We start from the raw sequence: 24,127 nt of genomic DNA on the forward strand, positions 1-24,127 counted from the left end.
AGCAGTTTTAACCATTCAGATAAGCTCTGGTTGTCTTCTTTAGAGCAGAGAAGATTGAGGGAGGTACATCATAGAGGTGAACTTTGTTTAAATCATGAATTTGAAACCAAGTTTTTTTGGTTCTCGTTTGTTAACCACTTTGAATCTCACAGCAGCAGACTCTTGAGCCAGTGGTTGCAGCCCTACTGTAGGCCAGAAAGCCCATTGCCGTCTCCTCGATGAAAGATTACGAGGGGAATGGACAAGTTGATAGAAAGCAGCTGTTCCCCCTATTTGAAGGGTCAGTAACAAGGTGGGCGGGGGGGGCAGGGGCATAATTTTAAAGTGACTGTCAGGTTTAGAGGGGAGTTGAGGAAAGTTTCTCCCCCTCCAAGGATGTCAGGGGTCTGGAATGCACCATCTGTGTGGGTTTTTGAGAGGCAGATAACATCAACCTTTTAAAAATGCAATTGAAATGTTTTACATTCAAGGCCATTGGCTCAGTACTGGGACTACTGTACACTGAACATAGCATTTGGCAGTATAGACTGAATAGGTTTTTTCTGTACCATCGAATTCTTGGACTAGATATTGTACAATAAGTTCTGTATCCATAAACTGCCAATGCACCTCATTTATGACATAAGCAGAGAAAGCACAGTTGTTCTACTGCATAGACAGGTGACAGACACTGGGATTTTCTCCTTAAAGAAAGTTTGAGCGATCTGACAGTCATATCATGAGTTTGGACGGAGTAGATCGGGAGAAATTATTTCTTTTTGGTGTAAGGACTAAAAACAAAAGGGCACTGACCCAAGATAACAAAAGCAGGAAAGCAGTCATGCAGACTGGTGTAGCTCAGAACTAAATGGAACTAAAATGTTGTGTACGGCTAACAGAATTGAATCATGAGAACAGGTAAAATTTGCAGAGGAAATCGAGAGTTGAGACAGTAACACAATAAATGCCAATTCCTGTGCACACAAGCCTCCTGCCCAAGAGGTTTTACTTGTAAACCACTTGTTTCTTCCCTCTTTAGGTTCGAACTCCTGATATGGGTGGATATTCAACCTCAGCAGAGTTCACTGCAGCTGTCATCACTAACCTCAATGCATAAAGCACTTGCTGATTTGGTCAGAGAATCTCCCGAAAGCTGGCAATAAGCAGCCAGTCACATCTTCAAGTCCAGCCCACCAGCCTGTACTATGTCAATAAAAGCACAAGGACCCACTGTCACTGTTCTTAATATTGTCAAACAATGTGTTGGAGTACAGAGAGGAGAAAGCCTTAACTGTAAACAGAGTTGAAATCCTTCCACCTTAATTGGATCTAGATGAATTATTTCATAATTCTTTCATATTTATACCTGAAACATTTTCAGCTGCACCCTGTACCATTACAATAAGCTGTTACTGAGGAAAACATTTAGTGTACCAAACAGAAATAATGCCATTTACAATCACTATCTGTCCACTTCTTCAATCACACAACTGAAACCGTAAAGAGGACTGAGATTCACGATTTGGGAAGGCATTGAGAAAACAGAAAGCGATGGCTGGGTAAGCCACGTGTGTAATGACAGCCAGGAAGGGAAAACGTATAGACAAAACTGTCTAAACACCACTGAGGGATCTTAGGCTAACAGGGAAATCTCAGGAGAGAGACACACAGACAGTGTTTATAAAAACAACGTATATTAAAAGGCACAAAGTAATAACTTGGAATTTGAGTTTTAAAATAGAGGTAGATTTATTGTAGTTAACTCTACAAAGGTAAAGGGGATTTGAAATGGTGATCTCAGTCCAGTGTTGACAGGGTAACAATATCTAGAGGGTCTAAACAGATAGGAATATTTTACTGCTTAATTTGCAAACAGACCAGAGGCAATTAGTTTATGTTTTGACTTCAGTTCAAAAGGGAGAATAATTTTCTTCAAGCAGGTAAATTAAGTTCTTCAGTTCAGAGTAACTAGTCACCCTAGCTGAAGCAGTTTTAGCTTTGAAGCTTCCAAGCTGAACAGACTGGAAGTTTGAAGAACTGAAAATGTTCAGGTCATCAGAATTATGAAAAATTGACACCAGAGCTCAAACAGAACTGTAAAATTGTCAAGAGTACTGTAGAAGATCAGAGGGTAAAAATCTGTTTTGCTGTCTGTATTAACATGCACTAAAAACCATGATCTTGTATAGCCTTGCTCTTTCTTGTGATAAACTTGTGTTCTGCTAAAGAATATATGTAACCTTGTGTAAATGTTTCAGTGACTAACCACATTAACTAACTGCAAATAAACCAATCATACCCAGTTTTCATTTGGGAAAATAGCTTGTCCTGTCTTACCTTGAATTACAATAAAAGGAGCCTCCTATTTAAGACAAGGAATGATTGTGAAGATTGCTAGCCTTTTTAGCATTGTCCCAGTCAGTAGAGACAGCGAAGTGAAAGGCAGATAGAGAAAAGCGGCAAAACATCCTATTCCTTTTATCATTCTATACAGCACAGATAAAGTCCATTGTGTCCCCTCCACCACATTCAAGCAAAAACAATGCAAGAGCCTATCACCCCCCATACAAGATGCTGACTGGCACAAATCTTAAATGACAAATCCAGTGTGCAAGACAGAAATTTAATAACTGTACATATATACAATTTCCAAGTTGAACAGCGCTGGAGTTTCACCAAGTCCTTGCTCCACCAGATCAGCCAAAGGGCAACACAGGACATTAATTTCAGGCCAGCAAACCAGTGTGACCCGCAGCCTAACAGTGAATCCTTTCTATCGGTATTGACCAGCATAATGCCAGGACTGAATCCATCATATCAAGACATTTGTGGTGAAAACCCCAGTCCCCGGAAAAGCTGTTCCGAAGAAGGGTCACCAGACCCGAAACGTTAACTGTTTTCTCCTTCACAGATGCTGAATGACCTGCTGAGCTTTTCCAGCAACTTTGTTTTTGTTCCTGGTAAAGCTGTGTTGTACAAATTCAAGTGATACCTCCACGGAGCAACTGGATGTAAGGCCGTGCCTCAAACAACACTCAGCAGGAATAACCCTCGATGGAATAGGGAGTATGAAAGCTCCCCCACACTCAGCCCCAAGGCCCTGGTAATGACACAGGTCTCATTACACGCACAACAGGAAGCACACAAACCGAACGATCAAAGTGAAATATTTATATAAAAGTAAGTCATTTTAAACCAGTTCCCAAGGGGGTTAAGAGGGTAGTTTCAGCATCCCCCTACTCAGCTTTGTTCTTTTTCTTTTTCTTTTTCTTGTCTGACACAGGAGTCACTGGTTCCTCTTTCTCCTCAGCCACAAGCTGCTTCCTCTTCTTCTTTGGGACAACTGTTTCCTGGACACCGTTTGACACATTGTCAAGCATCAGTTCCTCATTATCAGTTTTCTTCTTCTTCTTTTTCTTCACCTCCACTTCTATATCTCCATTTTCCTACACAACAAGAAGAGTGTTAGCATAATATGGAAGTTACACAAAAAACCTTCGGTCTGAAGAGATTCCACCCTCACCTCACTCTCCAGTTTGGCTCTCTTTGTAGCTGGCTGCTCCTCCTCATCCTCCTGTCCTTTCTCAGCAGCCAGGCCTTCCAGCTTTCTCTTCTCTCTCTTCTTTCGCCTTTTCTCTTTCTTTTCCATCTTTCTCTTCAGTTTTGCTGCCACTTCAGCTGCCTAGAAACAAAGTTGCTTAAGTCACAGCTATCTCATATTTGCAAAGGGAAACTGCTACGGGTTATTCCACATTCACTGTTGAGCCTGCACTCAGCTATTGTTTACTGGATGGATCCCAATGGATCAGCCTCATTAAATCAGTGTTTTTCCCTCCACAGTATCTGTCAGTTTATCAATGTTTGCATCATCTCCAATAGGCCCCCATCCAGCTGACAGCAGTGCTTGAGGTCACAGTTAAGTAACACTGCAGTACCACTCTGAACTCAACCAAAAATATAAAATCAGGAGAATATGAATTTTAAAAAACTGGTATCATTAGAAGACAGAAGGGAGATGCGAGCTGACCTCAAACCCAGAGTTAACAATGTCTGTTAAGGAAGAAAATCCTGCGTTTTAATTCACTCCCTTTCTCAGTTCTCACACCCACCTCAGTGGCAGCTTCCTTCATAACTTCGCTGTTTTTGCGAGGAGCTTCACCAGTCTCATAGAATGCCAACCGTTCTTCAACCTGGTCTCGAAGCTTGCCTCCATAAACACTAGTGGGTATTTCTGAAATAGAAAAATTTCGAGTCAATGTATGGAGTCACAGCGAGAATGGCTAACTTTGTTCATACATCAGCTCACCTCCACCCACACCACCCCCAATGCACAGTCCCAGGGAGCAGAGACCAGCCTCTCCCAAACAGCCTCAGACAGCAGTACACTGCTCCACCCAAAAGATTCCCAACAAGTTCACTAACTCCAGCTTCACCCCAACAGGATGGAACATTACCAGGTTTGCCCAGATCACCCACATAGAATCATACTGTACAGAAGAGGTCCTTTGGCCCATCAAGCCTGTACTGCCAATAAATACACAATCCACACAACAGTAACTGAAGCCCACAGTTTTCCTGTGATGCTGAACAGAAATGCAAACTACAAAGCAGTATCTTACTGCCACACAACTTGAACAGCAGACCCTGCTCCATCCAGCCGGCTCTGCTCAGAGAAACATTGTCAACATTCACAGCAGTGAAATGCGGTTGACGAAAAATACTCAAAACATCACTGCAGTCACCATGCTGGCTGAAGCAACACCCCAGTGGATCCTGTTCAGACCTCACCTGAGAAGCAGTCAATCCTTGATGCTATTGTGCACTTGTTGGCCAGGTAACGGGAAATCCTGCCCTTGTTCTTTGCTGCAGCTCGGCCAATGAATGTCGAGTGGAAGATGAGGCCGTACTTGGGAGTGTTTCCTCTGGTTTTCAGAGCTCTGTGGTCAGACAGGGATGGAAGCAGTGGTTAGACATGTATGACCCCCTCCATCCACACATGACCAGACTGGAGGAGGGTATTTAGGTCAGCTCACCCTATCAGCATAAAATGGCTCAAAACCTGCCACAGTTCTAACAGACTCATGGGCCATTGAATTGTTAGGACCAGTGTTCAAGCAAGCTGCATAACCCAGGAAAATGTACTAAATACAAAGCAAGAGGAAGGTATTTGGAAAATGATAAATAGCACTTAACAGGAATACACAACGGAAACGTTGCACTGAGGAGGAAAAAAAGCAAAGGGGTGGATGGACTAATTATACATGTACCATAGCATCAAACTTTAAAGAGGAGCATATAAACATACAAAAGCCAAGCCAACAGACTTTGGACTCGATGAAAAACAGCCAAATAAAAAATGCTAAAATTAACGGGGGGGGGGGGGGGGGTGGTGGTGAGGGAAATGAAAACTGATATTTTCTGTGAACAGCAAAGCTAGGAAAAGGAGTTACAGTCCTTCCCAAAGTAAGTACAGATTAAGGGAAAATAAGATGGTTGATTGTAATTTGGAAATTTACTGCAAGTTAAACGGAATATGGGAGGTGAGGTTACTCTTCACCCAAAGGGGGCAGTGGTGAGACCACACCTGGAATGGAAATGTTGGACAGACTTGGCTTTCTTTTTGGAGTTTAGAAAAGAAAGAGGTGACTGGTTTGAAACATACAGGATCCGGAGTGGACCTGACTGTGTGCTCAGAAGGGTAGGTCATGTCTCACAAACCTTATTAAGTTCTTTGAGAAGGTGACCAAACAGGTGGATGAGGGTGAAGCCATTGATGTAGTGTATATGGACTTCAGTAAAGCGTTTGATAAGGTTCTCCACGGTAGCCTATTGCATAAAGTACGGAGGCATGGGACGGAGAGTGATTTAGTGGTTTGGATCAGAAATTGGCTTGCTGAAAGAAGACAGAGGGTGGTAGTTGATGGGAAATGTTCATCCTGGACACCAGTTACTAGTGGTGTACTGCAAGGATCTGTTTTGGGGCCACTGCTGTTTGTCATTTTTATAAACGACCTGGATGATATAAATGACCTGGATGAGGGTGTAGAAGGATGGGTTAGTAAATTTGCAGATGACACTAAATTTGGTGGAGTTATGGATAATGCAGAAGGATGTTGCAGGTTACAGAGGGACATAGATAAGCTGCAGAGCTGGATTGGGAGTTGGCAAATGGAGTGTAATGCAGAAAAGTGTGAGGTGATTCACTTTGGAAGGAGTAACAGGAATAGAGAGTACTGGGCCAATGGTAAGATTCTTGGTAGTGTAGATGAGCAGAGAGATCTCAATGTCCCCACGTACACAGATCCCTGAAAGTTGCCACCCAGGTTGATAGGGTTGTTAAGGCGGCATACGATATGTTAGGTTTTATTGGTAGAGGGACTGAGTTTCGGAGCCATGACATCATGTTGCAGCTGTACAAAACACTGGTGTGGCCGCACTTGGGTATTGCTTATAGTTCTAGTCGCTGCATTTTGGAAGGTTGTGGAAACATTGGAAAGGCTGCAGAGGAGATTTACCAGGATGTTGCCTGGTATGGAGGAAAGGTCTTATGAGGAAAGGCTGAGGGGCTTGAGGCTGTTTTTGTTAGAGATAAAAAAGGTTAAGAGGCGATCTAACAGAGACATATAAGATGATCAGAGGGTTAGTTAGGGTGGACAGCGAGACCCTTTTCCCTAGGATGGTGACGGCTAGCATGAGGGGACATAGCTTTAGATTGTGGGGTGATAGATATAGGACAGATGTCAGAGGTAGGTGCTTTACTCAGAGTAATAAGGGTGTGGAATGCCCTGCCTGCAACAGTAGTAGACTCACCAAGTTTAAAGGGCATTGAATAAACATATGGATAATAATGGAATAGAGTAGGTTAGATGGACTTCAGTTTGGTTTCCCAGGTCGACGCAACATCGAGGGCCGAAGGGTCTGTACTTCGCTGTAATGTTCTACGTTCTATAGAAGCGGGACAAATTCTTGTCAGGCCAGGAAGAAATGCAGTATTCACTACAGAAACTGATCAGCTGTGATCATAATGATAAAGACTACGAATAGTCAAACAGCCTATTGTAACGCCTAACCCATATGTTCTTATGCAGCAGACTTGAGGGGTCAAGTGGCCTACTTTAGCTTCATTTCTCCAGATACACACGGAACATTGCTACAATTAGCGAAGCCTCCTTTTACAGCATCACCACCTGCAAGTCACGCTCCAACTCAACATGGAAACGTACATTATCCTTGCAGCAGTTCTAGAGATACCTCACCACCAAGGGCAAATTCACATGGACAACAAATGTTGGGCCTCAGTAACACCAACATCCTGAAACGTACAAGAGATTAACAGTGCACATATCAGTCTTCAGACGCAACATTCTCTATGCCAATTAGTTACAAACTAAAATGGAAGTGGTGGCAATAACAGGTCAATACCTAACGTAAGGGATCCAAATCGAAAATGCACCCCTTACAGACTAGACATTAGTAGTAGCACCATGGAGTAAAGCAGTGGCTGCTCAGAGCTGGGGCTGGTTATCACTCACACTGCCTGCAAACGCACTGGCAGTGCATCAAACACAGCCACCCAGTTACCTGCCATCACCACAGCCACCCAGCAGCTATACCTGAACAAAGCTTTCTCTGCACCCAAAATCTGCACCGTTGAGGCTGGGTACTTAGCCAGATTCGTCAGGCTGCCTGCGTGCGAGATGAGACGGGCACCCACCTAAAGAGGGAAGAACAAAGTCAACATTTACCACACGTCTATAACGGCCCCCTACGACTCAACACCATCAGCCCAATCACAGAACCTGGACTACAAATACATTCCCATGGTCAGAGAAGCTCATCTTAACTTGAAAAACAGGCCTCTTGGTTAAAGGGGGCAGTGCAGTATGCTGTGATACAGGGCCTACACAAATGTTTAAGGAATTAGCATCTGTAGGGAAATCTGGGAGAATGGATTTCACCAATATTACCCAAGCAGCTCACGACCAGGGCCAGAGTGAACACGCTCAGAACATGATCATCCTCACAGTTTAATCAGAGGATTGACAGATTTGGGAGATCATCATAACGTGCTTCACGTTGCAGACCTAACATGGACATTAAATGACTGGAGGTGCAAGTGCACTGCAAGCACACTATACACTCAACACCGACACTTGCCAAATGGACAGAAGGCTCGGAAAGTAAACTGCACATTCCACTACCGTAACTTCCACTGCAAGCCCTTGCCACACAAGTGGCACAAGTTTAAAACACAGTGCTGGGCAAGGATGATTGGTTAACTGCTGCAAAAATCTAGAGTAGGGCAAAACATGGCACCACTTACCACCTCCCCAATGAGGACTGCCAAATTGGGTGCCACCTGGCTCATCTTGGAGCGCAGGTAATCCTGTAAAGTAGTTCTGTATTCAGCCAGAGATACCACTCGGTTAGAGAAGCTCTCGATGTTAATGAGGTCGATTGGAGAGATATCCATACCTGTTACAGCAAGAGATGCAGAAGTTAGATGGTACTGGAATTATCGTTGAGTCTGGCAGAGCACTCACTATGAAAACTTCCTGTGATTTCGCACAGTGTTAACGTGCAGGCAAAACATACAATTAGGAAGGTAAATCCTGTTAACCACAATCATTTCACAGTGAAGATTAGAGTAAGTAATAAACAACACTCGGGTCACCACAGGGGAACTGTCGGGTTTTAATATTCCACAGAGAAGCACATCTTACAGGGAGTGCAAATAGTCACTAAACCTTTCTTCAGATGAGGGCACCATCCTATGAGGAGGGATTGAGCACATTTGTTTATACTTTCGAAAGTTTAGAAGAATCAGAATTAAAATATAACATGTTCAAGAGGCTTTAGTGTAAAAGCTGAGCCCAGGTTTCCCAAGCAGAGTTATCGCAGTCAGGGGATGAGAATTCAGGGCCAACTATTCAGAGCTGAGATGAGGGTTACATAGTTCCAGACAGTGTCCACCCTTTAGGTGCAAGTCTGCCACCCACCCTATCCAGGATGCTCCCCAAAAATTGTGTACATTACAAAACAAATCTCCCTCAGCCGCCTTCTTCCAAAGAGAACAATCCCAGCCTGTCCAAACTTTAAAAAAAGAACCTGTAAATCAGGAACAAAAGCAAAGTTGCTGAGAAAGCTCAGGAGGTCTGGCAGCATCTGTGAAGAGAAAAATCAGAGGTAACGTTTGAGGTTGTGTCAGAACCCGTTTTTCACAGCCTTCCCAGCAACTTGATTTTGTTCCTAGCCTGTCCAATTTTTCTCAAGCTTTAATTTTCCTGGTTCTGGCAACATGCTGATAATTCACCTCCTCTGATAATTCGCCTACTCTGTTCAGTGCAATCACATCCTTTCTGCAATGCGGTGACCCAAGCCACAAGGTGGAGCCTAACAACTGATTCATGCACACACATTCATAGCCCTGACAATAAACAAATCTTTTTGAGGGATGACTTTACTCCTGCTCCTATTTACGTTCTTATTTTACAGTTCTGGGCAGATTGGATTGCACTCGAGTGTATTAAATCAATCACAGAATCTCACCTGCACAATTCTGACCAGGGCCAGAGTGAACACGCTCAGAACATGTATCATCCTCACAGTTTAATCAGAGGATTGACAGGTTTGAGGGATCATCACAGCGTGTTACACATTTCTGACCTAATTTAAGCTCTAATAGTGACAGAGCAGCAAGGCAGTCCCTCAACTGCCTGGAAAGCAGCTATAGCGCACACAGGAATGGAGAGAAGTAACACTCCAGCAACACGCAAAAACATAGGCTGAGGGTACTGGAAGAAACAAACTTTCGACACAACAATGCAACACCAACCCATAGAACTGCGTGCTGCATCAAGGATGGCCTGGGCTTTGGCACTGTCCATTACAATCTCTTCCAGGGAGTCCAGGCTCTCCTCAGATAGCTCTTTGCGATTCCCAATTAGTTTTGCTAGTCGACAGTAAGTATAGTTGTCTGCAATAATCTTGATGAGCTCTGGGAAGTGGTATCCATACCACTCTCTGTGAAGAGAAAAGAAGAGATCACAGCTGCTGTTGAGTTGCAGGTCACAACTAGAGAGACCCAGAGAAACGAACAGACCATCTTTTGGTCAAATAAGCCAAGCCCTAGTTATCAATTCACAAGTGACACACAGCTCTCTCTAAACATCTTGGTTAACAAGTCAGAAAGTGTCTCCCTGTCAACAATACAACCTGAGCCACAGAAGGAGCACGGCTGTGGTGTAACAGGGAACTGTACTTTACCTCCTATTTCTATACAGTCAGCACGGAAAGAAAGTGCTGTCTGCGGTAAGTCAAAGGAGGCCAGCAGGGCGTCAGACCCAGACACATGGCCTATTCCAACAGCTTCCCAACAAGTCTAAAATATTCGGTCATGTGTTATTTCTCTAGTGCCCCCAATATTACATCATATTAACTACAAGTTCCTGGCATTCTGATAACACCGATGTGCCGATCAACCTTGTATCTACAAAGCAACAGCACCAGCACTAAGCCTTAGGGACACTGGGGTCTTCAGTTAAAAGACTGAGCATTCCTGTTTACCTGACTCTCATGGAGAATGTGTTGATGTCTTTGTCCAGTTGGTCCAACAGGCTGATAGACTGGATGATCATATTGTCTGCACGGTTCACATTAAACTTCACTTTGGCCCGAGAGTAGCTGTGCCCCAAACCTAGCTGGGCTTTGGCTGCAGATAGTGCAGACAGACCCTGCACCAGCGAGTGGAAATGAAGCCGCACCCCTACAGCAGAAAATAAAACAGCCCATCAGTACACCAGGACACAGCAAAAGTAGATACTTACAAGGAAATTCTAGAATGAAAGGGTATGGAGCAAGAACACACGCAAGAGATGTTATGCTGAAATTGCAAGTAGCAGTGTATTCATTAGCAAAACCAGAAGACCCAAAGCTGCAAGACTCAGTAGCCTCCCTGGTGCCAGGGTCCTGGACGTCTCCAATCGGGTGTATAAAGTTCTGAAAGGGGAGGGTGAACAGCCAGAAATCGTGTTACATATTGGCACAAATGATATAGCCAGAAATAGGTTTGAGGATATAAAAAGTGATTTCAGGGAGTTAGGATGGAAGCTGCAGAGCAGGACGAACAGAGTAGTGTTCTCTGGTTTACTACCGGTGCCACGAGATAGCGAGGTGAGGAACAGGGAGCGGGCGCAGCTGAACACGTGGCTACGCAGCTGGTGTAGGAGGGAGGGTTTCAGATATGTTGATAATTGGGATGCCTTCTGGGGAAGGTGGGACCTGTACAAGAAGGACGGGTTGCATCTGAACTGGAAGGGGACCAATGTCCTGGGTGGAAGGTTTGCTCGAGTAGTTCGAGAGGGTTTAAACTAGTATGGCAGGGGGGTGGGAACCTGAGCTGTATACTAGAGGTGAGCGTTGATGCAGGTGAGGCAGTAGCAAGAGGTAGACCAGCTAGTGGGAAGGATTTTCCTGGGAAGGAACCAAGGGATCGGTTAAAGTGTGTTTGCTTTAATGCAAGGAGTATCAGGAATAAAAGTCATGAACTTAGAGCATGGATCAGTACCTGGTGCTATGATGTTGTGGCCATAACAGAGACATGGGTTTCTCATGGGCTGGAATGGTTGCTGGATATTCCAGGGTTTAGAACATTTAAAAAGAATAGGGAGGGGGGAAAAAGAGGAGGGGGTGTAGCACTACTAATCAGAGAGGGTATCACAGCTACAGAAGCTTCCATTGTCGAGGAAGATCTGCCTACTGAGTCAGTATGGGTGGAAATTAGGAACAGCAAGGGAGTAGTCACCTCGTTAGGGGTTTACTACAGGCCCCCCAATAGCAGCAGGGAGATTGAAGAAAGCATAGGTCGACAGATTTTGGAAAAGTGTGGACGTAGTAGGGTTGTTGTAATGGGTGACTTTAACTTTCCTAATATTGATTGGAACCTCCTTCGAGCAGAAGATTTGAATGGAGCTGTTTTTGTAAGGTGTGTTCAGGAGGGTTTCCTAACGCAGTACGTTGACAGGCCGACGAGGGGAGAGGCCATTCTAGACTTGGTGCTCGGAAACGAGCCGGGGCAGGTATCAGATCTTGTGGTGGGAGAGCATTTTGGTGATAGTGACCATAACACTATCTCATTCTACATAGCTATGGAGAAGGAGAGGATTAGGCAGAATGGGAGGATATTTAATTGGGGAAGAGGAAACTATGATGCGATTAGACACGAGTTAGGAAGCATGGACTGGGAGCAGTTGTTCCATGGTAAGGGAACTATAGACATGTGGAGATGGTTTAAGGAACAGTTGTTGGGAGTGATGAGTAAATATGTCCCTCTGAGACAGGCAAGACGGGGTAAGATAAAGGAACCTTGGATGACGAGAGCGGTGGAGCTTCTAGTGAAAAGGAAGAAGGTAGCTTACATAAGGTGGAGGAAGCTAGGGTCAAGTTCAGCTAGAGAGGATTACATGCAGGCAAGGAAGGAGCTCAAAAATGGTCTGAGGAGAGCCAGGAGGGGGCACGAGAAAGGCTTGGCAGAAGGAATCCGGGAAAACACAAAGGCATTTTACACTTACGTGAGGAATAAGAGAATGGTCAAAGAAAGAGTAGGGCCGATCAGGGATAGCATAGGGAACTTGTGTGTGGAGCCTGAGGAGGTAGGGGAAGCCCTAAATGAGTTTTTTGCTTCTGTCTTTACGAAAGAAACGACCTGTGTAGTGAATGAAACCTTTGAAGAGCAGGTGTGCATGCTGGAATGGATAGAGATAGAGGAAGCTGATGTACTGAAAATTTTGTCAAACATTAAGATTGACAAGTCGCCAGGCCCGGATCAGATTTGTCCTCGGCTGCTTTGGGAAGCGAGAAATGCAATTGCTTCGCCACTTGCGAAGATCTTTGCATCCTCGCTCTCCACTGGAGTCGTACCTGAGGACTGGAGAGAGGCAAATGTAATTCCTCTCTTCAAGAAAGGAAATAGGGAAATCCCCGGCAATTATAGACCGGTAAGTCTCACGTCTGTCGTCTGCAAGGTGTTAGAAAGGATTCTGAGGGATAAGATTTATGACCATCTGGAAGAGCATGGCTTGATCAAATACAGTCAACACGGCTTTGTGAGGGGTAGGTCATGCCTTACCAACCTTATCGAGTTTTTTGAGGATGTGACTAGTAAGGTTGATGAGGGTCGAGCTGTGGATGTGGTGTATATGGACTTCAGTAAGGCATTTGATAAGGTTCCCCATGGAAGGCTCATTCAGAAGGTCAGGAGGAATGGGATACAGGGGAACTTAGCTGCTTGGATACAGAATTGGCTGGCCAACAGAAGACAGCGAGTGGTAGTAGAAGGAAAATATTCTGCCTGGAAGTCAGTGGTGAGTGGGGTTCCACAGGGCTCTGTCCTTGGGCCTCTACTGTTTGTAATTTTTATTAATGACTTGGACGAGGGAATTGAAGGATGGGTCAGCAAGTTTGCAGACGACACAAAGGTCGGAGGTGTCGTTGACAGTGTAGAGGGCTGTTGTAGGCTGCAGCGGGACATTGACAGGATGCAGAGATGGGCTGAGAGGTGGCAGATGGAGTTCAACCTGGATAAATGCGAGGTGATGCATTTTGGAAGGTCGAATTTGAAAGCTGAGTACAGGATTAAGGATAGGATTCTTGGCAGCGTGGAGGAACAGAGGGATCTTGGTGTGCAGATACATAGATCCCTTAAAATGGCCACCCAAGTGGACAGGGTTGTTAAGAAAGCATATGGTGTTTTGGCTTTCATTAACAGGGGGATTGAGTTTAAGAGTCGTGAGATCTTGTTGCAGCTCTATAAAACTTTGGTTAGACCGCACTTGGAATACTGCGTCCAGTTCTGGGCGCCCTATTATAGGAAAGATGTGGATGCTTTGGAGAGGGTTCAGAGGAGGTTTACCAGGATGCTGCCTGGACTGGAGGGCTTATCTTATGAAGAGAGGTTGACTGAGCTCGGTCTCTTTTCATTGGAGAAAAGGAGGAGGAGAGGGGACCTAATTGAGGTATACAAGATAATGAGAGGCATAGATAGAGTCGATAGCCAGAGACTATTTCCCAGGGCAGAAATGGCTAGCACGAGGGGTCATAGTTTTAAGCTGGTTGGTGGAAAGTATAGAGGGGATGTCAGAGGCAGGTTCTTTACGCAGAGAGTTGTGAGAGCATGGAATGCGTTGCCAGCAGCAGTTGTGGAAGCAAGGTCATTGGGGTCATTTAAGAGACTGCTGGACATGCATATGGTCACAGAAATTTGAGGGTGCATCCATGAGGATCAATGGTCGGCACAACATTGTGGGCTGAAGGGCCTGTTCTGTGCTGTACTGTTCTATGTTCTAGTCTGATCAGAGACAGAGGGCTGCCTATAAACCAGGGATGGCTTAGCTTAGCATAGCCAGACCACGCGCCAGATCTTGTGTAACTCACTCCCAGTTAACCCAATAATCCCACTGGTAGCTCAACACTGATTTAGTTCCTTCACCAATCCCATGCTCACCTCGAAGGATTTCTGCCACCACCCCTCCAGTTTGACACTGGATGCCAATTTCCTCCTGGATCGCTGCTCCAATTTTAGGATCTGCCACGCCCAGGATCACCTTCCTCTTCTTGCTGGAAGCAGGCATGTTTGTCTCCAGCAGGAGCCTCATGTCCTCGTGAACAATACCTGGGAAACAGCTTTCAGTCAGGTCAGGTAACTCACTTTATAACAGACTAGGTTGGCAGTCATACCGAACAGCCGTGCATGACAGTTTAAAGAACTTGGTGAATTCTACCAGGGACTTAAGGCAGAAACAGTAGACTCCCTGAGTCTGTTCCACCATTAAATATGCTCTTGGCTGAACACTGAGTTCAACACCCAAATCCCGCCCGCTCTCACCCTCCATAACCTTTAGCCACAAAAGCTATATCTACCTCCTTCGTGAAAACACAATGTTTTGGATTTAACCACATTCTGTGGTGGCCAATTTGACAGACTCAAAGCTCTCAAAGTTTCTCATCTCGGCCCAAAAATTTCCAGTCAAGGTGGCGGCACAGTAGGTTACTCCAACAGGAGCTCGTCCACTTTCTTCTCTTTTTGTTCCCTCAGAGTTCTCTCCAGAGCTAGAGCAAGCTGGAGATCTGCGCAATGTAGGGATGGTTATCAAACTGGGGAGCAGTGTGGACAGTCAGAGGCTTGTGAGCCTGGCCTGGCCACTCGTGGAAGTCCCCTGCACTGATTGACCGGAAGATTGTAATGCTCATCTTTTTAAACTTCATTGCCATTTTCCTAACTTATAGCAAGAGGTCCCTTCCTCAGATAAGGAGACCAAAATTGCATAGTTAGTTTGGTCACATTTGGAAATTTGAGCATAGTTCTGGTTGCCACACTAGGAAGCAGAAGCTTTTGAGAGGGTACAGAAGAAAAAACACAAGTGATTGGACAAACTTGGCTCATTTTCAGGTGACCACTCATTCAGCCTGTCAAAAATCACACTGTTACATATCTGCACCCACTGAGCTGGAAGGTTAGTTTTCAGACATTTCGTCACCATTCTAGGTAACATCATCAGTGAGCCTCCGACGAAGCGCTGGCGTTATGTCCCGCTTTCTATTTGTCTGTTTAGGTTTCCTTGGGCTTGTGATGTCATTTCCTGTTTTTTCTCAGAGGATGGTAGATTAAATCTCCCACCCTGAGAAAAAGAACAGGAAATGATATCACCAACACAGGAAATGACATCACCAAAGGAAACCTAACCGGATAAATAGAAAGCGGGACATAACACCAGCGCTTCATTGGAGGCTCACTGATGATGGTACCTAGAATGGTGACGAAATGTCTGAAAACTAACCTTCCAGCTCAGCGAGCAAACTCACATCCAGAACCTCAACCCGAGCTACAAATCTTCTCAAAACTCGCTACCTGCACCCACCTCATAGCTCACCCTTCCACTCAGTTTTGTGTCATCTGCAAATAAAGTATCACATTTATTTCCCTCATCTAAATCATTAACTGATCTTGTGAACAGCTGGGCTCCTCATACCAATGTCTGTCATATCCCAATAGTCACTGCCTGCTATTCAGAAAAATATGCATTTATCCATACTGTTTCCTATCTGCTAATTAAATTTTCTCACCACCTTAATACACTCCCCCTGTGCCTGTACAGCACTACTCTGCAATTCCCAATTCTCGAGTAAGCCTGCATTGTCCAGGCTGGTTGCCACAGTTAAATGCCAGTTTGTTTAGGAGCAGGAACTTATGAAGGACAGACGGGGTGGGCAATAAATGCTGGCCCAACCAGCAGTGCCTACTTCCCATGAACGAATAGGAAATACTGGCATTGAAGTGATTCCCCCCACCCCGGTACATCACTTTAACAAGATTGACTTACGGATACTAACTTGCCACCATTACACGGACCAGACAGAACTCACAGTAACCTAACTCATCACACTGCTCTTGTTAGAATCTGATCCAAACCAGAAATTCCCACACTCACCTTCAGAAACAGCATTCATGTTTTCAAGGGCACCTTGAGCAGACTTAAACGGTGAAAATGCCACTAGTTTAACAATACTGTTGAATTTGCCAGCGGTCAGCATACTCTCCACCACCTGAAACAGGAAGGGACAGTTTCCCAGCAATTAGTTCACAACATCTGTAAACCCAGACGGGGAGCAGTCACACACCGAATGCAATCGAGAACGTCAGCAGCAGAGAACACAGGGCTGCTCTCCCTCCCACACAATCAACCCAAATTTTCAATCACTAACCTGCCCTCAAACTCACCCATCAATACCGAATGCACGGAGATATACATGATGATCAGAGGGTAGCAAATGTATTGGTCTTATCTGCTGATACAAGGTATTACTAGAAATACACAGCCAGGCAGAATCTATTAGCCACAAGCTTGAGGATTCCTTCAAACTTGTTCGACAAAACTGCCACTATTTTTGTTTGAAACCTGGATGCTGTGAATTTGAGGGTTTAAACCTGTGTTTAACAAGTGCTGCAAAGCTACCATACCTAACAAAGTGTGAAGCTGGATGAACACAGCAGGCCAAGCAGCATCTCAGGAATACAGCTTGGCCTGCTGTGTTCATCCAGCTTCACCCTTTGTTATTATGGATTCTCCAGCATCTGCAGTTCCCATTATTACTGTCCCTGGCTGTTTGGCAAGAACCCAAGGAATGGTTAGGGATAGTCAAGGTAGCTTTGTGCAGGGAAAATGTCTCTCAAACTTGTTTAGAATCATAGAATCCCTACAGTGTGGAAACACGCCCTTCGGCCCAACAAGTCTACACCGAACCTCAGAGGACCCTACCCACTATAACCCACCTAACCTACAGATCCCTGAACACTACGGGCAATTTAGCATGGCCAATCCACTTAGCCTGCACATTGGACAGTGGGAGGAAACCAGAGCACCTGGAGGAAACCCACGCAGACACGGGGAGAATGTGTAAACTTTGCACAGACAGGTACCTGAGGCCGGAATTGAACCTGGGTCACTGGCTCTGTGAGGCTGCAGTGCTAACCACTGAGCCACCATGCCGCCCCTAGTATGAGATTTGTCAGCAAGTAATCAAGATGATTGAGGGCAAAGTGGTAGACATTGTTTATGTGGATTTTAGTAAAGCCTTTGACAAGGTTCCACACGGTAGACTGGACAGTAAAGTTAGATCACACGAGATTCAGGGTGAGCTTGCCAACTGGATACAAAATTGGCTTAATGGCAGGAAGCAAAATGACAGAGGAATGTTGTTTTTTTTTGGGCTGGAGGCATGCGACCAACGGTGTTTCACAAGATCGGTGCTTGGCCCACTTTAGTTTGTCATTTATGACAATGATTTAGACGAGAATTATAGAAGGCATGGTTCGTAAGGTTGTGGATGACACCAAGATTTGTGGTACAGTGGACAGTCAAGAAGGTTATCTAAGATTACAAAGTGATCTGATCAATTAGCTCAATGGACTGGCAGAAGGAGCTTAATTTGGATAAGTGTGAGGTATCGCATTATAGTAAAACAAACACCTAGGGGTTCAGGCGCACAATTCTCTGAAATGTGTATCACATATAGATAGGATGGTTAAGGAATGTTTAGCATGCTTGCCTTCACTGCTCAGACCACCGAGTATAGGCATTGGGACATCATGTTGAGGTACTGGCTGCCCTGACACAGGAAGGATATTAAGCTGGAGAGGGTTCAGGATGCTGACAGAAACGGAGGGTTTGCGTTATAAGGAGAGGCTGGGTCATCCACTCAGGTTGAGGGGCAACCTTTGAGGTTTATGAAATAAGGATCATAGATAAGGCAAATGGCAGGAGTCTTTGCCCTACAGTGGGGATTTCAATACTAGGGAGCATATTTTTAAGGGGAGGAGGCAAATTTTTAAAAATGACATGAAGTGTAACTTATTAAAAATTTTACACTGTGTTGCAAGTATGAAATTAACTTCCAGAGGAAGTGGTTGTGGGTAGTTACAACGTTTAAAGGACATTTGGATAAGTATATAAATAAGAAATGTTTGAAGAGATATGGGCCAAGAGCAGGCAGGTGGGACTAGTTTAGTTTGGGATTATCGCCCACATGACTGGCTGGACTGAAGAGTCTGTTTCCATGCTGTACCAACCCAATCTCTCAAAATAACCACCAAAAAAAGGGAAATCTGGCACCAACCAACTAAACATGAACAAAGTTTCTGGAAAAACTCAGCAGGTCTGGAAGCTTCCGTGGAAAAAACACTGAGTTAAAGTTTCGGGTCCGGTGACCCTTCCTCAGAACTGGACCCAAAACGTTAACTGTTTTCTCCTCCACAGATGTTGCCAGACCTGCTGAGCTTTTCCAGCAACTTTGTTTTTGTACCTGATTTACAGCATCTGCAGTTCTACAGCTCACGAGTTTGCTGGCTTGCTCACTCAGCTGGCTGGTTATCGTTCAGATGTTCTGTCACCATGCTAGGTAACATCAGTGTGACCCAGATATTCTACGTGCTTGTTATTTACATGATCCGGTCTGTTAAGTTCGGTTGTGTCACTTCCAGCTCTGCTCTGCACGTGGGGAAATGACACGAGCCAACTTAACCAACTGGATCATATAAATACCAGGCAAAGTAGAACACTGCTTCATCAGAGGCCATACTGATCATGTTATCTAGCATGGTGACGAAACCTCTGTATGATAACCAGCCAACTCGGCGAGCAAGCCAACAACCTCACCCACAAACCTTCGCAAGAATCTTAAATACTAGCTCACCTGAGGAAGAAGCAAGCCGATCTCCTCAACTTCTTTAACTGCCAGCAATGCATAGCCAGCAGCATGTTCGAACAACACATGTAACAAAACCTGAAGAGACAACATGGGACAGTTCATAGAATACCTGCAGCAAACTCCTTGTAAGAATCTCTCAAAGAATCTTTGGTGCAAATACAGAGGGACTGGCAAATCAATGGGAAATTTTACAGGATTTAACCAAGGGTTGTTTAGTTACAAGTGAGTTTTCGACAAAATTGAGAGAGATTTCATAACACTTTAAACCTCTGCTGCACTCCATTCTGTCCCACACTCCTCCAAGAAACAGTTGAACATAAGCTCAATCAACCTTTCCCTGTTAGATCCTTTACATTCTTCTGGATTCAAGAGTTCAACAATTTGAGTCAAGCCATTTGTTCCTATGTATTTTTGAATGCAGAATCTGTTAATCATAGAATCCCTACAGTGCAGAAACAGGCCAATTGGCCCAACAAGTCCACACTACCCCTGAGAAAATCTCAGCCTAACTTATTCCCCTACCCCTGCATGTCCTCATGTCTAACCCACTTGACCTAAACATCCCTGGACACTACAGGCAATTTAGCATGGCCAATCCACCTCGCCGGCACATCTTTGGACTGTGGGAGGAAACCCACGCAGACATAGGGAGAGAGCGCAAACTCCACAACAGTCGCCCAAGGGTGGAATCGAAGCCGGGTACCTGGCCCTGTGAAGCAGCAGTGCTAACCACTGTGATTCCATCGCAGTTATATCTCACCACATCACATCTGGGTTTCTTCAATTCATTGTTTGTCTTCTTGCAACAACATTCCTTGTCCATTTTTGCAAGTGACTGCCCCCAGCCACAAAATTTCCTTCCTTTCCAAAATCTTTGAATAAGCCACCAGCATCCAACTCAACCCCTTCAATAAGCTGGTTTGGCAGCACCTGACACCCAAGTTCAAATAATGCTCACATGCTTTGAGCAAGGTAACCTTTCCTTGGCCTTTTCTCAATCTGCCTGAAGCTTTTGAAACAGTGCCTCAACATTCTCCCTCCTACAATGCCACATTTTTGTCTGAGCCACAGGTGATTGTTTTATTTACTCACAGGATGGGGGGTCTCACTAACTGGGCACATCAATAGACCAGCTTTAGAGCTGCTGCTAACCTGATTTCAAATCACTTCTAGGTCAAAGTTAGCTCAATAGTTAAGAGTCCAGGTGGTGGCCATAAGGCCCACCATCGCACTAAGTGAGCAACTCTGTCTTTCTCCCGTAATCTGTACCCAGCACGGTGGCTCAGGGGTTAGCACTGCAGCCTCACAGCGCCAGGGACCCAGGTTCAATTCCAGCCTCTGGCAAACTGTGTGGTGTTTGCACATTCTCCCGGTGTCTGCGTGGGTTTTCTCGCCGTGTTCCTGTTTCCTCCCACAGTCCAAAGATGTGCAGGCTAGGTGGATCGGCCATGCTAAATTGCCCATAGTGTTCAGGGGTGTGTAGGTTATAGGGGGATGGGTCTGGGTGGGATGCTCCAAGGGGCGGTATGGACTTGTAGGGCTGAAGGGCCTGTTTCCACACTGCAGGGAATCTAATCTAATCATTCTGTTTTCAAAAAATGCCCCAACTCCCTCTTGGAAGCCTCAACTGAATCCACCCTTGCAAGACACTCAGGCAGCAAAGTGCAGACCTGAACCATCACATATTCGAATCCTCTGCTCTCTTGTTCACAGCACTTTTACCAGTACATTTCCTCCCTGTAGACATCACCCAGGGTTCTCATGATTTTGACGATCAAATCACCTTTTCTTGAAGAACTGCCCAACTCTATCTTTCTTTGTATGTCACCCTGGTATTATTTTCATGAATCTTTCATCACTCTCTCCAAAGCCTTCTTTTCTTGCCTCAAGTGTGGCACCCAGAAGTGAATATTCCAGTTGAGACAGCTGTAGGGTCTACAGACATTTAACACAGACCTTCTCCGGCCAGGTGCTGTGCGCTTTATTTATTTATACATATCCGATCATGAAGACCGGCTAGGCCAGTACTTATTGTCCACCCTTAAACACAGAGCGTGTAAACTACATGGCGATGGCTCTGGAGTTACATGTAGGCCCGACTAGTTAATGTTGGCAGCTGTAAATCCCTAAAGAAAATTGGTGAACAAGTTGGTTTGTAAGAGAAATGAGAGTGGCTAGATGATTACCGTCAGGGCCGTTTTCAAGCCTGAACACTCGACATGGTATTAACCCTGCAGCCCAATGGTATCAATGTGGGCTTCACAAGCTTCATAATCTCCTCTCCCACTACCGCATCCCAAAGCCAGCCCAGCTTGTCCCTGCCTCCCTAACTTGTCCTTCCTCCCACCTAAAGCCCCACTCCCATCTCCTACCTACTAACCTCATCCCGCCCCTTGACCAGTCCATCCACCCTGAGCTGACCTATCTCCTCCTGAACTCCCCACCTACACTCACTCTTACTGGCTCCATCCCTGCCTCTTTGACTGGTGTCCCCCCCAACCCACCTATCTTTTCCTCTATCCGTCTCCCCCTTTCATCCCATTTATTTCAGAACCCCCTTCCCCTCCCCCAGTTCTGAAGAGAGCCTGGCCCCAAAACCTCAGCTTTCCTGCTCCTCTGATGCTGCTTGGCCTGCTGTGTTCATCCAGCTCCACAATTTGCTCAAGTTACTGACTTCAGCCTTTCAGGTAACTAGGAGACTAAATCATGACTTTTTACAACAGCATAATAAAACAAAAGCTGTGGATGCATATCGAGTGCAGTTCCTTCAACCTTGTCCCAAACTTCCAGGAAGAGTACAGCACAGAACCGTATGAACACTTCAAACGTGCAAACAGGGCAAAATTAAAATGTGCCCAGCTCCCCAACTGCCTTTCTGACTATTCTGGAACTGGTGGGCTATTCCTCTCCAGCAAGCACTGACGATACTTCAGAATCCGAGATGGACACGGCAGATAATGCAGCCTCGATGCCTTTGCCGTCTGAAGAGGAGAGCAAATCTCTTTTGGGCGCAGGTGGTGAGCTACTGTGCATTATATGCTGCCTGGATCAGAGGTAGCGTTGGAGGAACCTGATCTGGTGCTAAATGCCCCAGCAGGAATTAGTAAAAAAAAAACTGGCCTCTGTCCTCAGACGGGAGCATTTGTAGTTTGCTTTAAGGAAAGCAACCAGGCCAACTACTCTCTTCATTACTGGATCATTTCAGCCACAGCAACAACCTAGTGAATTCTTTTTGCACCATCTCTAGTACAATGACACCCTTCCTATAATGTTGCAACCAGAAACACACAGCACCCTAGCGGTGACCTAACTAACATTTACAGCTCCATTATAACCACGTTGTGCTTCTACTCTATGCCTTGGCTAATAAAGGCAAGTATGCGGGCTAGACACAGTAACAGTCATCACCATCGAAGACATACACAGAGATATAATCTGAACCATATTGTAAGGCACAGGAGCAGAATTAGGCCACTGAATGAGATCCAAGCCAATCTAAATACTGAACTGAAAACAAAAAATAACACTGGCGATCATAGCATGTCAGGCAACATCCATGAAACATCACGGCAAGCTAACGCTTCAAGCGTAGGTGACTCTTGGTCAGATGGCGCCTTTAGCATTTATTGTTTTCAGTACGGATTGCAGCATCTGCAGTAATTTGCTCCCGATAATCCTGAACCTTATTTTCCTCCATTTTCACCATAACTGCATTCCCCCCCAGTCACTTCGTTATAAATCTCAGCTCTGACTACCTTAACAGCTCAGATTCTACAGGAGGGAACTGCAGATTCACGACAAATGAAATCCAAAGTTTGTCTTCAGTTGCTGAGAAATTACAGCTTTCGGTTGCAGATTCCTCTACAATCAAGTCGCTTAGGAATCACCGGACTGTGGAGGGGGCTGTTTGGAGTGTCACTGGAGCCAGCATAGTGTAGCATGGCGGCTCAGTGATTACCCTCACAGTGCCAGGGACCCGGGCTTCCCTGGACTGACCTATCCCCTCCCTACCTCCCCACCTATACTCTCTCCACCTATCTTCTTTACTCTCCATCTTCGGTCCGCCTCCCCCTCTCTCCCTATTTATTCCAGTTCCCTCCCCCCATCCCCCTCTCTGATGAAGGGTCTAGGCCCGAAACGTCAGCTTTTGTGCTCCTGAGATGCTGCTGGGCCTGCTGTATTCATCCAGCCTCACATTTTATTACCCGGGCTTAGTGCCAGCTTTGGGTTCCTCCTACAGTCCAATGATGCTCGGGTGATGTGGACTGGCCACGCTAAATTACCCACGGTAGGCAGTCTGGATGGGTTAACTGGCCATTACATTCGGGTTACAGGGGTGTGGGATGCTGCTTGGGGCCACGAGACCTATTAGGATTCTCCAGAGACATTTTTTGTTTGAGATTTCCAGCATCCGCAGTCTTCTGTTTAACTTCCTTAAGAATCCTGTACATTTAACTAAAGTCACTCCTAATTCTTCCAAACTCTAATGAGTAAAGGCTCAACCTCTCCTCACAACGGGATCTCTCCAAACCTGGTATGAGGCGGCTCAAACTTCCCTGGACTGTCTCCAGCGGGCCCTTCCTTCGCAAAGGGCCTCCAAGTTCCCTCCGCACACATGGGGCGGATCAGGCGCGGCCTGACCCGGACCCTAGGCCTACTCGCCGTCGCCATGTGGCCCCGGGTGGGGCTTGACCGTCGCCTCAGGCCTCCCCACCCACACAAAGCTGCTGCCTCTCCGCCGCGCAAACCAACTCACCATCCTGCCGCACCGCCGCTGACTGAGGCCCGCGATCACGTGACGCCGCCTCTTATCCGGCCCGCCGTGCCAGTAATCCGCGTTCCCATTGGCCGCCGTGCGGCCGTTCTCGAAGGCCTTTGGCCAGGTCGC

General features: G+C 45.6%; 2 protein-coding genes and 2 non-coding genes across 5 annotated transcripts in view; 1 reads left to right on the top strand and 3 right to left on the bottom strand.

Moving 5' to 3' along the window:
* Window positions 1-2,333, top strand: part of idh3b (isocitrate dehydrogenase (NAD(+)) 3 non-catalytic subunit beta) — a 36,765-nt gene extending 34,432 nt beyond the window's left edge. The window contains exon 11 of one of the 2 annotated variants that reach the window (XM_059650786.1): window positions 1,019-2,333. In XM_059650786.1, coding sequence (XP_059506769.1) covers window positions 1,019-1,142 — 124 coding nt within the window. In that variant the 3' untranslated portion in view covers window positions 1,143-2,333. The remainder of the gene's footprint in view (window positions 1-1,018) is intronic. The other variant, XM_059650783.1, reaches the window with a different exon arrangement.
* nop56 (NOP56 ribonucleoprotein homolog) lies at window positions 1,704-24,101 on the bottom strand. Its single transcript, XM_048535762.2, has 12 exons — window positions 23,996-24,101; window positions 19,225-19,314; window positions 16,464-16,578; window positions 14,480-14,647; window positions 10,546-10,744; window positions 9,815-10,002; window positions 8,303-8,454; window positions 7,593-7,693; window positions 4,768-4,916; window positions 4,089-4,210; window positions 3,503-3,661; window positions 1,704-3,425 (listed from the first exon to the last, which is right to left on the bottom strand). Exons 1-12 carry the CDS (start codon window positions 23,996-23,998, stop codon window positions 3,216-3,218), a joined length of 1,656 nt encoding a protein of 551 aa, XP_048391719.2. The 5' UTR covers window positions 23,999-24,101; the 3' UTR covers window positions 1,704-3,215.
* Window positions 3,782-3,854, bottom strand: LOC125460170 (small nucleolar RNA SNORD57). The gene has a single exon (XR_007249208.1). It is a non-coding gene; the product is annotated as a small nucleolar RNA SNORD57 (small nucleolar RNA).
* Window positions 10,169-10,307, bottom strand: LOC125460183 (small nucleolar RNA SNORA51). The gene has a single exon (XR_007249211.1). It is a non-coding gene; the product is annotated as a small nucleolar RNA SNORA51 (small nucleolar RNA).
* Window positions 24,102-24,127: the final 26 nt, after the last annotated feature.

The sequence above is a fragment of the Stegostoma tigrinum genome, chromosome 1, assembly GCF_030684315.1.
Source record: "Stegostoma tigrinum isolate sSteTig4 chromosome 1, sSteTig4.hap1, whole genome shotgun sequence".
In the NCBI taxonomy this organism is placed as follows: Eukaryota; Metazoa; Chordata; class Chondrichthyes; order Orectolobiformes; family Stegostomatidae; genus Stegostoma; species Stegostoma tigrinum.